We start from the raw sequence: 15,120 nt of genomic DNA on the forward strand, positions 1-15,120 counted from the left end.
AACATTTTACGGCTTTCTTAGTTACCTTTATTCCCTCTACTGTTTCAAGCTGGTTTCTCAGGTTTCCGAGTAAAATACATTCTGTTTTTGTGAAATTTATTTTTGACCCTGCTAATTCACAGAAACTTTTAATGGTGTTTATTGCATGTTTTAGAGAATCGGTATCACTTAAAGCCAGTGTCATGTCGTCTGCATGTTGAATATTTTTAATTTCATTTTCTAAGTTTTTAGTTTTGAAACCGTGAATCGAATTATTAGATTTTATTTCATCTGATAGAATTTCTGCAACAAATAGGTATAAAATCGCGGAAATCGGACAGCTTTGATTAATTCCCCTGTGCATCTGGCATGTTCTAGAGATCCAGCATTATTTTTTAAACGGAAGATGGGATTTTTAGCCAAGTTGCAACGAAGTTTTCCGAATGATAACTCGAAAAGTTTACAATCAAATTAAATGAAACCTTGATATGTTGTTGGGTACCAGGTAAGGAAGACCCCTATTGATTTTGGAAAGAAAGGGTCAAAGGTCAAGGTCACAGTGACCGAATATAGAATGAAAATTTCAGAAAAATTTGGTTTCCGGATGATAACTCAGAAAGTTTACATCCGAATCTAATGAAACTTAGATATATTTTTGGGTACCAGGTAAGGAAGATCCCTATTGATTTTGGAGAAAAAAGGTCAAAGGTCAAGGTCACAGTGACCGAATATAGAATGAAAATTTCAGAAATATTTGGTTCCGGATGATACCTCAGAAAGTTTAAATACGAATCAAATGATACTTAAAGATATTGTTATGTACTAGGTAAGGAAGACTCCTATTGATTTTGGAGAAAATAAGTCAAAGGTCAAGGTCACAGTGACCGAAAATAGATGTAAAATTAAAAAAAAAAAATGGTTTCCGGAGGATAACTCAATTTTTTTTAATTTGAATCAAATGAAACTTGGATATTTTGTTGGATACCAGCAAAGCAAGGCCCCTATTGATTTTGGAGAAAAAAAGGTCAAATGTCAAGGTCACAGTGACCGAAAATAGATTGAAAACTTCAGACAAATATGGTTTATGAACAGTAACTCGAAAAGTTTAAAACTGAAATTAGTTCTTCACAATCATAAGTATGCCACACCATTCCTGACTTTACAATGTATTCCATGCAACTCGGCGCATGCACCCCTGGGTGCATATATTGATTTTTATATAGTATTTTTATAAAATTAATTCCAAAATTAGATGTTTCTAAAGTTTTGAACAGAAAATTTCACACTCAACTGAATCGAATGCTTTCTCAAAGTCGAGAAATACTAATAAGCCCTCTTGATTATTGTTTTCCCAGTAATCAAACATATCTAATATTAATCGTGCGATACTTCCTATAAATCCTCCTTTTATATATGATGTCTGTTCGTTACTTATATAATCATCGATAACTTTTTGTAAACGACGAGCAAATATGAATGCAATTATCGTGTAGTCTGTATTTGTAAGGCTAATGGGTCTGTAATTTTTTAATAGGAATTTCTCTACTTTTTTGTGGATTAATGATATGACAGCAAGTCGTTGGGAAAAAGACATTTCATTTGATAAAAAAATTTCTTTAAGCATTCCAAAAACAAGTTCCGATAACTGATCCCAAAAGCATTGATAAAATTCAGTTGGTAAACCGTCTAGACCTGGCGATTTATTGTGTTTCATACTCATAACAGCTTCTCGACATTCATCTAAAGTTGGAAATTGGTCACAATTATCTTTCGCATTCTCAGATAAACATTTAATATTGTTGCATGTTTATAAAATCCGACATATAATGTTCAAACTCACGACAACATAGACACTCCTTGAATGTGGGTAGGATTGTACAATTTTCTCAAGCACACCAATCAAGGGAAATTCCTCTCTCATTAACAGAAACTGCTGGTGAGAAAGCATCATTCTGAGAAGCAATTTCTTCCTCTGTAAACTCTGGTTCAAACTAATATCCCACTACTTCTATTTCATTATTTAAGTCACTTTCTGATGATGACATTTTAACTGTGTTACTAAGAGTTGATGCTGTGTATAATGTGTCAAAATGCAATGTGTCTCACTGACGTCAGCATCAGTGCTGCCCTCTAGTTGATGTTATGAGAAAACCCAGCTGGGAGGTAATGATTTTATCAATATGGCTGCTCCCAAGGATCAAGAAGATTTGTCAAACTTTATGAAATGTCTCCCAATTGAAGAAAGCTACATCTTAATGATTTTCAGAACTCATTATATACATACAAATGACAAATTAAAACCCTTTGCCACATTTTCATGTTCACTTCCTTTAAATAACTCTGAATGTCAGAAGAATTTATATTTTTAGTATCATACAGATTTTCATAAAAATTACACATTTCACTTAAAATATCCTCATCAGTAGTTAAAGTTTCTGTTCGTTCGTTCTGTTAGTTCAATAATAACATTCTGTGATTGATACTTTTTTTCTAGACTTAAAAAATACTTGGTGTTTTTTCTCCTTTGTCAATCCACTTAGCGCGTGACCTAATCTGAGCTCCTTTTGCTTTTTTTTATCATACAAGTCATTTAATTGCGACTCCAAGTCTCTCTCTTCATTCATATCAATTTGGAGATGTGGGAGAGATTTCTTTTTCAATGTTTGAAATTGCATTCTTAAGACTTTTCTGCGATTTGATTGATATATAGAAAATAACTTAATTTTATGTTTTAAATTTTCCCATTTTTGCGTGTTTGTTCCTTGTGAGGTTTTTTTTTATTTTGTATAATATTTACAATTTGGTTTTTATGTTCGCTACTTTTTTAAGTAGGAAGTATTTAATTTCCAGCAATTAACCTGTTCCTCTCTTGTTATCGTGTATATCAAGATCAAATCTAATTGCTTTGTGGTCAGACATTCTGGTTCTATTAGAATGAGTTCCTGGAATTTTCCGTAACATAGGAGATTTGCATTTATTTAGAAAAGTTTTACTAATGAATACAAAATCGATTCTACTTTTGGGTATGTCAGAAGCATCACACCACGTGAAACCATCTGTTTTATCGTGTTTGCTTGTCCATAAATCGACAAGATTTAACTGCAATATTATGTCATTTAATACTTTAGAGCTTTTATCTGTACAATTATCTATTTTACAGTTGAAATCTCCATATATATAATAATATTGGATGAAATGTTCGAGTAAATATTAATGAACGTTCTTAATCTTGAATCAAAAGGAACACTTTGATAGGGGATATTAAAGATGGAGGGATAGGTGTAGTCGATATAGAGTCTAAACTTAAAGCCCTAAAAGCCATGTGGATTCCACGCCTTATTACAAGTAATCATATCCTTAAAAATATGCAGAAAGTTTCAGCAAAACTTTAAATCTTGACATTGATTATTTAACTAAGACTTCTGAAACATCAACTAACAATTATGGCATTCTTAAAAATTTTCCAGTGGTTTATAAACAGGCGTTTTCTTGCTTCAACCTTTGTCAAGACAACACGTGCACAAACCAAACTCTTAACTCCACTGAAAAATTCCTTCTACAGCCAATATGGTCAAATGCAAATTTTCTCTTCAAAGGTAAATCAATATGTTTTGATGATTGGATAAAAAGTGGAATTTTATATGTTAAAGGTATTTTTTAATGAGGATGGGTTATTAAAATCAGGTAAACAAATTTATGATTGTCTTACTAAGAAAACGAACTGGCTATATGCGAATATAAGATGATAAGACATAATTTTTAAAAAATTGGCAGTAGACAGCAAAAAAAGAAAAGAAAAATAAAACAACCAAAAACAAAAAGCAACACTGATAAATAACTAGGGGAAGCTAGGCCACATCCATTTTAAAAGTCATTGGGATGTGGCCTAGCTTCCCCTAATTATTACTCAGCGTTGTTCTGTTTGCTTTACACTTTCTTTTTTGCCGTCTACTTTTCACGGCTTCATCATTAGCAGTCAAAAAACATTTTTTAAAAATTGTTTTGTGACCAAAAAAAAAAAAATTATAAAAATGATAATATTTTTTGCCGTAAGTTTGACAATTCACTGTTGTTCGTGTCGTTTGTCTTTTTTTATAGTGCTTTATATATATATATATATATATATATATATATATATATATATATATATATATAGTGGCATATACATGTATATATATATATATATATATATATATATATATATATTAAAAATAACAAATATACGCTGTTTTCAGAATATAATTTGTCTACCATCTCGACACCCTAGTATCATATGTAATATGTTCATAATGTTGACCATTAGAGCGAACGCATTACATATATACGAGTGGATCCAGAAATCTTCCCTCAGAAAAGTGTGCCCCCCCCCCCCCCCCATGCAATTTGTAGGGGTCCAATTGATACTTTGGGGGGGGGTAGGTGGGTTAATTTCTTCGAAATGTGTGGATTCCTTAGCCGACTATCTCGATTTATGTATCGATTTTTTAAGCTTTAGAAATTGGCCTTATACCGGTATAATAAGATATCTTTATTAATAATCAATAGAAGGTGGAGTTTTGCCTTTGAAAGCTTATCCTCCTAGCTCGAGATATATGTGCTTAGAAATTAGTTATAAATTCATTTAATTTTTAAACCATTTTACATCAAGGGAATGCAGTTTTTTTTACTACAATATTCCATAAGACTACTTTTTTGTTATACTTCGGATCGGGCTAGATTCAAATTGGAAAAAAATCACAATATTTCTGAATTTTCACCATTTCATTTCAATTTCTTTTTAAAAATATATTTTTGAGATGTATCTTTTTCCTAACTGACATGCTTTTTGAAGATTTTATCCGTAGATTTAAATGATATAAACAAATAACGTTTTCAATTTTCATAAATATTTTTTTATCAAAAGATATAGAACGGCTACCTAAATCGTTGAGGCATGTTGTATTAGATATTCATGTCATGCATCAAATCACAGTTAATTTTGGACTCTAGAATCTCTTATTTGCGAACAATTAAACACTGTTTTATCATTCCGGAAAAAATCACAAAAATACATATAAAATAATTGAGAGCTTGTATCGTTCTAGGGGTGTTTTAAAGAGCCATTAAATAACATTTTTGTGCACTGAGCTACCTTAAGTTTGCTCGGTATCTAAATTCTTCATATTTTGTGGTCACAAAAAAAAAAAAAAAAAAAAAAACCGGACAAATGTGTTACACTGTGCCGAAGACTCAACGTTGCTCCAAAACAAAATGTGTGGTACGGTGATATTCATGCCGAAATTCAACAACTACAGAATATTATTCTCAAGATATGTACATGCATAACTCTCTCTGAGACAAGGCCTCTACACGCCTCTTCGCTCCGGTTTTGACCAGTAACTTACCGCCGAAAATCAACAGCGAGCGAACATGCACGTGAACATTCGAGGACCAGGTACAGAATGTGGAAGATCTATTCAAAAAGAATCTTTGGCATCAGTATCCGTGCGAGAGTCTGTAAAGGACAGATACGATGAACAACATGTTTCGACCTCCCCTAGATCCGCCTATACATGATAAAGAAATCAGCATTACTACTGGAGAAGGACAATTAGGGCGACTTCGGTTCGTACCCCGTGTTCGAACTCGGGCTACCCGAGTTGCAACCGAACGGAGAGAGATTCAAATCTTATATGACGTATTGTGACATTTGAACTCTACTCAACTAACCCTGCCTTCTATGAGGGTTAGTGTGGTAGCAATATGTCGGTATTGGAATAATACTGCGCATGTGTCAGTTTTCAAACGATGGATATCATTGCATGGCTGGAGTATTATACATGGGAGTATTGATTTATTGATTGATGTTTTCCGCCACACTCAACAATTTTTTCAGTTATATGGTAGCGCACAGTTTTTATTGGTGGAAGAGAGAACCCAGATACAATATACCTGGGAAGAGACCACCGACCTTCCGAAAGCCCTTATAGGCTACTTTGGTTCGTACCCGTGTACGAACTCGGGCTACCCGAGTTGCAACCGAACAGAGTTTCAACTCTTATATGACGTATTGTGGCATTTGAACTCTACTCAACTAACCCTGCCTTCTATGAGGGTTAGTGTGGTAGCTTGGAATGATACTGCGCATGTGTCAGTTTTCAAACGATGGATGTGATTGGTTGGAGTATTATACATGGGAGTAAGAAAGAACATGGAATATTTACCTTACTAACTCGGGTATGAACCGAAGCCACCCCATGATTTACAAAATGTCACGGATTGGATAACAGTGGGGATTTGTGATTTCAGTTACGATGCTGAGTCAATACAAGGAATGAATGGTTTCCAGACTTTGCCGGATGTCCCATTTTGCAGAATTTTACATTGTCTACAAGCTGTTGCATTTGATTCTATGCTGCCATATTCTGATCGTATATATTGTTGCTGATTGGGCCAGTAAAGACATGTAATAAACAGTCATGACGAATCAGCCAAACCCGAATTCAACACTGTGTTTCAGCCAGGTACCGACGTAGGCCAGGTTATACGAAATCCAACACGGTTACATATTAAAGTTTTCCTCATAAGGATAAATCAAGTTATTTTGGACAGGGGGTTTGTCAGGTTTTATGGTTTTTATTGGCAAAGGGCAATGGCATTTATCAATTTCGTGCCCCTCTTGCCGTCTTGGTCCCTATGGATGTGTAGTAACAGTGCAGTGCACTAACAAGATACTAATGTGTATTACTGCAGTGCACCGTGTACTAAAATACAAACTTAACATGTCCCGTGGGGATCCGGGTTAGAATAGATCCTCAGTACCCCTTGCTTGTTGTAAGAGGCGACTAATTGGGGCGGTCCGTCGGATGATGCCGTAAAAAACCGAGGCCCCGTGTCACAGTAGGTGTGGCACGATAAAGATCCCTCCCTGCTCAAAGACCGCAAGCGCCGAGCACAGGCCAACATTTTGCAGCCCTTCACCGGCAATGGCGACGTCTTAATATGAGTGAAATATCCTCGAGAGGGACGTAAAACAATATATTCAATCAATCTTAACACAGCCCCGTGTTAAGTTAAAGTAATTCAACGTTTTCGTTGTTTGCATCAACTTTTTTTTATTTGAATAAAATGTTATGAATAGTCCATCAAATAATACCTGTAGGTTTATTTTACTCATTATCCCCAATGTTCAATATTTTGTAATACAGTGTATACAACTATTTCCTATTATACTGGACGCTTCAAAGTAATACTAGATTCTGTTCAGTAACAGTGTTAGAGAATGTCAAACTGAAAGTAATACTAGATTCTGATCAGTAACAGTATTAGAGAATGTCAAACTGAAAGTAATACTAGATTCTGATCAGTAACAGTATTAGAGAATGTCAAACTGAAAGTAATACTAGATTCTGTTCAGTAACAGTGTTCGAGAATGTCAAACTGAAAGTAATACTAGATTCTGATCTGTCACAGTGTTAGAGAATGTCAAACTGAAAGTAATACTAGATTCTGATCTGTCGCAGTCTTAGAGATCGTCAAACTGAAAGTAATACTAGACTGTGATCTATAACAGTGTTAGAGAAAGTCAAACTGAAAGTAATAGTTAGATTCTGATCAGTAACAGTGTTAGAGAACGTCAGACTGAAGGGACGAAACAATGTTTTAAGCATGCATGTGTATGTACATGGTGACAGCATCATTATGTCCAATCTGACGTGATGTTAAATCGGTTATTTTTTAAAGTGAGACAGGTGTAAATGGAAGGCTGTACATGTACGAATTTTGATAATGAATACACTTGAATCTTTCATTTTTGATGACAACCATCAGTTCCGATGCTTTTTGGCGATTCCTTGCGCAGTGACAAGTGTGCAACACGTTGACGTAATCCCAGTCATGAGATTTGGAAATATGTTGACCTGCTCAAGAGCTTTGTGAAATGTGTGTATATATGTGCTTTATAACATATTCTTGTAGCCTCAGCCTAATTACCATTGACAAATAATATACTATATCTAATGTTTAGTCTCATTCACTGTTGAATTGTTTGGTTATAATTAAAAATACCTTTCGTGTGTTCGAATCGTTTATCTTGGTTGTAAATGAGCGTGTTATTGAATTTTAAAACAAATGTTAAGAAAATAATGAATCAGCAATCTCCCTGTTTTTAACAAGCAATTGACGTGACACTTACGCACAGAATACACAACAAAGTTTCTTCTAAAGAGGGAAAATCAAGCAACAGGAAGTCTAAATGTCAAGTGACTTCTATTCATGTATTGCACAATACTTAGACCATAGGGCGGTAGAAATCCAAATGCTTCAAGTTAGTGGGTGACTTAGATCTAGCTGAGATATAAGGAAAAAACTTGTTGCTCCGTTCTCTCGTTCCCTGGGGTAAGTTTTGTTTAATATTCAATTTTCTGTGTGTGTATAAAATGAATATACTATCTAAACAAATTATGACTATCTTTATACACACTCTTCTTTAAGAGTTTGCATGTATGGAATTAATGAATGTGTAATTTGTTATGGACCCGTGAGGACCCAAGCTAAAATAAATACTCAGTACTCCTTGCTTGTTGTAAGAGGCGACTAAATGGGGCGGTCCTTCGGGTGAGACCGTAAAAACTGAGGCCCCGTGTCACAGCAGGTGTGGCACAATAAAGATCCCTCCCTGCTAAAAGGCCGTAAGCGTCGAGCATAGGCCTAAATTTTGCAGCACTTCCCCGGTAATGGTGACGTCTCCATATGAGAGAAAAATTCTCGAGAGGGACGTTAAACAATATATAAACGATAACTCTTATCAACATACATGCATATATTATATCAGATAGAGGAACACAACCGAGAACTTCAGAACCCGCGGATTAAGTGTCATGTAAAGTTTTTAAATGTTTTTTTTTAAATGGACATTTCAAATGTTTGTAGAATGTACATGGAATAGTTTTATGGCAGGCACGATGATTCCGAGATTTGACACTGCATCATGATATCATAAAGTGCAAAATCCAAGTAGAATTCTCTGTTGTTTTCTTTTTATCAAGATATCTTAATGGCTGTTTTCCTGAGAAATGCAAACGCTATTTTAAGTGAAGACTTCCACTCATAGTTATTACATGTTAATTTGATGGTAGAAGTAATGTACTATGATCTTCCACTGACTCGGTGCCTAGTGAAGCACCAAATGTTTACATATATGTATTTTGAAAAATTGTAGACGATGTGTGAACAAGATAACCATCGATTTGTTTTACAGTTATTGGAAGCAATTCAATAGGCAAACTACATGTACATGCGTTTACAAAATCAGATATGAAAGCCTGACTCGTATCATTCCAGGGCCAATGACCTCGTTTCACCGTGATATTACCGAACGTTGACCGCATTAGTTTGATAATGAGCAGTAAATATTCTACCATGATATTTGTACTTCGATTTCTGCAAAACATACTCGCAAAATAACAATGTTACTCAGAACACGGTTGGTTAGGGGGGTGGGGTATCGTGCTGTATATCTCTCTCTCTCTCTCTCTCTCTCTCTCTCTCTCTCTCTCGCTCTCGCTCTCTCTCTCTCTCTTTCTCTCTTTTAGCTCATCTGAGCTCAAAGTTCAAGTGTGCTTTTCTGATCACCCGTTGTCCGCCGTCCGTTTGTCTGTTCGTCTGTAAACTTTTCACATTTTCGACTTCTCCAGAACCAATGGTCCAATTTCAACCAAACTTGGCAAAAGACATATGGGTGAAGGGCTTTCAAGTTTGTTTTAAATGAAGGGCCATGACCCTTCAAAGGGGGAGATAATCACAAAAATAGGTTGGGGTCATTCAAAACCCTTCTACTCAAAAACCACTGAGCCAGAAAAGCTGAGATTTACATGAAAGCTTCTTCACATAATGCAGATTCACGTTTCTTAAAATTACGGCCCCCGAGGGTAGCTGGGTGGGACCACAATATTGGATCAAAGTATTACATACAAATATATAGGGAATTAAAAAAGAAAATTCTTCTTAAGAACCACTGAGCCAGAAAAGTTTACAAATTTACGTGACAGCTTCCTGACATAGTGCAGATTCAAGTTTGTAAAAATCATTGCCCCCGGGGGTAGGTTTGGGCCACAATAGTGATCAAAATTTTACATGTATATAGGGGAAATCTTTAAATATGGGCCATGGTGACTCAGGTGAGCGATGTGGCCCATGTGCCTCTTGTTTAAACTTGTTTTCTGTATCTTCACATGGTTTAGACCCAAAGGAATATTTCAGGAGCAAGACGCTTGGTTTTATTTTGTTTTCACCACTTTAAGGTTATTTCAACTTTAGATTCTCTAAAAACAGGATGTTGATGACACGGAAGTTATTCCCGTCTTTCCATTGTGAATCCTGATGGCTCAAAAGTTAGATCATGTGCTTTGCGACAGGAGGTCGTGGGTTCCAGCCCCACTCGATCCTTAGCTGCCTAGAACCCAAGACATTAAATAGCGTAGCAATTGCCCCCTTCGTGGGTCTTTCAAATGAAACTTTAGAAATGGAGGTCCCGTGTCATGGCGGGGATGTCAATATAAAGAACACTCACTGCTACACTCTGAGCGTCATGCTTATACTAAAGTCTATGAATTTGTGGCACTTCGCCCACAGCTGGTGATGTCTCAAGTCAAACATTTGAACAGAAATAAAAAAAAAAAAAAAAATTGCTAAGAAATAGATTTTTATATCAGTACATTTCCATCGAATTAGTGAAAATATACGGAAATTGTCTCTCTTCAGATCTACCGCTTGTTTGACTACAGTAAAACATGTCAACTACAGTGATTCTTCAGCAGCCGACAGCTGGATCCGGTAATCCGTTAATGGTGACGGGTGTTCACGGACACCGGAACTGGAGCACCGGACTCTTCGATTGTTTCTCGGACATTAAGTCATGTAAGTCTTTAACTTTGGAAAGGACCACCATGGTAGCAAAACGGTAGTTTAGAACACAGGCACTCGATGTTTTAAATATCTATAATAAGAAATTGTCTCCATGTAAATATAATATTCGTGAATATTATGTTCACAGGAAGACAATTTTTTTTATTATAGATATTTAAAACGTCGAGTGACAGTGGTTTAGAACGGCAGAGTTCTCTTGTCTGCATTTTTGGACGGAGAAGTTAACAAATATGCAATTTAGTGTCCCATCAGTTGTCAAAACGTTTCTTTTCGTGTATAAAACGAAGTTCAAATGAATATTGTCTATAGATTCACTGGTGAAATAAACAAAGAGAGACATTATCAGTCTGAGTAAAGCCAGACCTCAATTTACAGTATACCGCATTGTAGAAGTCAGACTGAATAGAGTATCAAGTATCGTGCTTCTGTTACAAAATATATGTTCAGCAAAGGAAAAAATCGTATACGGAACAAAGGCAGAAACCTTTCAGAGACACCATAAGTACACTTTCAAAATTACACAAGAAAGGAACACTACCTATAACTATAAGGGATTTCTCCTGCGGTGAAACTCGGGAAATCCACTGACAATTACATGTACGTTTGTCGTTTTTATAAGGTTGTTCAATTGCAAACAAAACATTTTCCACAACAGTACAGGAATTGAAACAAATATTAAGTTTTGTTTTCAAAATGCTTGTTTGATAATACCTTTCTCGTGTGAACACTAAAAACCATAGTTGTATCTCAGTGGTGCAGCATTCGCTTCGTAAGTGGGAGGTCGTGAGTTCGAGCCCCACTCGTGCCATGACCACGTCAAACCTAAGACATAAACATGGACAAGTGATTGGTCGTTCGCCAAACGCTCGGCATTTAGAAATGAAAATCATTGGTCTTTCGGACACGACCTTCAAAACGGAGGCGGCTTGTCTCGACGGGTGTTGGAGCGTTAAAGAACTCTGACTGTTAAGGCATAAGTTTAACCTAGTGGTACTTCACCTACAACTGGTGACGTCTCAATGTGAGTAAAAAATTCTTGACGGGGCGTAAAACAAAGAGACAACAAACCATGATTATAATCCAAGAGTGATAATGCATTGTATGTTGTTACATTTAGCCTGGCTTTTAATCGCGGCTATCAATCAAAACAGTTACCATAACCATGAATGAATAGTGTCAATCTAGGATGACCGTGATCGCTCTGGACAATTTGGTCCGCCGATTTCGATGCTGACAAATATATACTACAGCCTTATAATTCTACCAATGGGAAAACGACTTGATGGTTATTGAGATGTAATTTAACAGTGCATCAAATTCAGCGAGTCACTGAGAGAGATGACAGTGACATTGAAATGCTTAGAACTACGTATTAGCGCTTTCTTTCAACAATTGCAGTTGCTAAATAATGATGTTCCTACTAGACAAAACTATAATGAATAGTTATCATTAACACAGGTTTGTTAGGATTCTTTTGCCTGCCTTGTACTGTCTGTACCGTGGCCTCTAGGACCGGGGAGTGTTGCTGTATGCCTTACTGTGTGTCCGGAGGGACAGTGCTGATGAGGAGCAGAATTAGAACTATGGGAGGCATTCAGGTACTCAAAAAACATCTTGTCATATATCATTAAACAGGCATGGTTTTTTTCTATCTAATTTTCAATATTGAATTAATTTGTGGACATATCATTATTATGGATAAGTAAAACAACTGTTTATGTTTATCAATTCTTTTTATTTTTTTAATAGGGCTCGGCTTGTAAAGATTGTTTGGTGATGTCCGTCTTTGGCGTATGCGGAGTGTGCCAAATGCAGAGGGAACTTGACAACATGGGAGTTCCATAAGGACACTACTTTCTTAGAACCAACTGTTTACCCGATATTTCCCGGAATGGGTGCTTTCTTATCTGTATTCTTATCTCTGCCATTGTATTACGAGCGTGATACACCGTGCAATGTCTCTTTATATGCGTACCTGCCAAAGAACTTGATTATTTGGCGATACAATCGGATACATGCAAGAATGGGACATTGATCAGAGACTATTATGTATAATGCTAAGGCTCTCATGATATATACATGTATCTTTAATTATATATATATATATATATATATATATATATCATGATAGATATCTATCTCTCGCTTGTTGTTAAGGATTTCATTTTCTCACATTATCACCAGTGTGAGATCGACTTTACCCATGTGAGACAGCCATGTGAGATTTTTCTGTCTCACACTGCTGCGACGTCATTTGATTGTGACGTCATATATTTTCTATGATTTACATTACACGGTGAAGATTTACGTTACACAGTGAAGTAAAAATATTTTGGATTGTTATCTTTAAATTTTAATGTAGTATAGCTTTCTGGTAGACAACCTTGGGTTTTTTAGTTTACACTTACAGTGTAAACCATTTTCGGGTATGCTCTTTCTGCCTATCTAATTAGTTTTTGCATCGAAGTTCAAATGACGATTTTGATAATCTAAAATTTTCTGAAAGCTCCTAATTTTATGCACTAAACTGTAGTTAAAATGTGAGAAAAATAATCCTTCATTATTTACTCGTGTGGGATAGGGAAATTCCACCTCTGGAACAAGATTCGCTGTCTAGGACTCGGCAAAGCCTCGTCCAAGACTGCGAATCTTGTCCCCTCGGTGGAATTTCCCTATCTCACACTCGTACTAATGAAGGATTCTATTAATCCCATCTTCAAATCATAATTATTTTACTATTGTGTAAGTGGTGAATAAACATTATTTTAACAGTGTGTTACTTAAATATTTCTAATAACTCAGAAAAACGGGGAAATCAATATTGTGTTAAAACATTAAACATATTAATCGGACATCGTCAGAGAAGCATTATACCAAATATAGAGGGAATATCCACATGTGCTTTGATTATATAACATTTGAATACATATCTAACCTTATGCATACATGTATGTAAATAACGAACAAGGTTGTAAGCTTTAAAATGGCGGCGATTCAACTCGGTTCTTTACAGGCCTAAGTTCTACAAGAAATAAAGCTTGCAGTATCTTTCCCTGTAACGTGTATTTCCCAATCTAGATAACTCGCAGTCTAAAACCCTTGCATATTGAGGCGTTTGACAGAAAAAACCGTCAAAATTTTAAATTGCAGAGTTTATTTGCAACATGCAAGGCTTTTTAGACATTCAATCAACTGTATTGCATATGTACATCCCGTGGCAGCCGGGAAAAAAAGTTGAATTCAGAAGTCAACAGTCTGTTGGAATTCCCATGGACGCAAATCTTGTTCCATTATGAACTGATATATATATATATATATATATATATATATATATATATATATATATATATATTACTACAGTAACCTGATCCGAAGAGTCGGATCACGTCGAGTTGACAGGCGCGGATCATCAGATCACACGAGACGCGAAGCAAGGAATTCGCAAATTCTATGGTTACAATGATAATCTAATTTGAAAATACAACCTGTCATTGGGTCAAATGCTGTCTGACGTCATCGTCGTAGCCATGGCTGATATGAAACGCAACACATACTATCGTCCACACGCGGTGGGTACAAATGCTTATCGCTGCCTTCATATATTGCCTAAAGGCCCATTATGCAACCACCCAAACTGCAGGCACACACAATATTAGTAAGTTTATTAGTATTTGATAATAAAAGAGCTCAAACAAAAATCGATAATCACCATTTTTCTTTGATTAAAATATCACTCGTACAGAAGAGGAAATAAAATGTAATTTCATATTTAATTTGATGGCCTAATTCAAACAAATATTGTACTTAATATGGTCAGTTTAATGTATACCAACGGCTGATATAAACAAAATTTACACATCCATTACTTTTATCCGTATTTACATAGCTAGCCTATAGTATATGTATACATCTTGTACCCACTCAAACGTTCAACAGAACACTGAACGTACCTCCAGACCACCACAGAAGAGCTGATATCTCGGAAGTTGCGTATTTACATACTGTTTTGACTTCGGATTACTCCGTTTACCTGATTAAGATTCAGAGTTCACGGTGGTCGGTTTACAGTGTGTGTTTACTCCTCCTATACATCTGACCCCCACGTTTGGTGTGTCCAGGGGTTCGTGTTCGCCTTTCTCTTTATATAGTATTCTGTATAGATTTTATGAAATTGATCATTGCTCGTTAACAATCGTTCACAATTGTCTCTAATATTCTAGTGAAGCAAATATAAAA

At 35.8% G+C, this 15,120-nt stretch overlaps 1 protein-coding gene across 1 annotated transcript; it reads left to right on the forward strand.

Moving 5' to 3' along the window:
• Positions 1-8,213: 8,213 nt before the first annotated feature.
• LOC125673977 (placenta-specific gene 8 protein-like) lies at positions 8,214-13,656 on the forward strand. Its single transcript, XM_048910941.2, has 4 exons — positions 8,214-8,355; positions 10,720-10,875; positions 12,343-12,482; positions 12,634-13,656. Exons 2-4 carry the CDS (start codon positions 10,749-10,751, stop codon positions 12,727-12,729), a joined length of 363 nt encoding a protein of 120 aa, XP_048766898.2. The 5' UTR covers positions 8,214-8,355; positions 10,720-10,748; the 3' UTR covers positions 12,730-13,656.
• Positions 13,657-15,120: the final 1,464 nt, after the last annotated feature.

Source organism: Ostrea edulis, chromosome 3 (assembly GCF_947568905.1).
Source record: "Ostrea edulis chromosome 3, xbOstEdul1.1, whole genome shotgun sequence".
Taxonomy (NCBI): domain Eukaryota; kingdom Metazoa; phylum Mollusca; class Bivalvia; order Ostreida; family Ostreidae; genus Ostrea; species Ostrea edulis.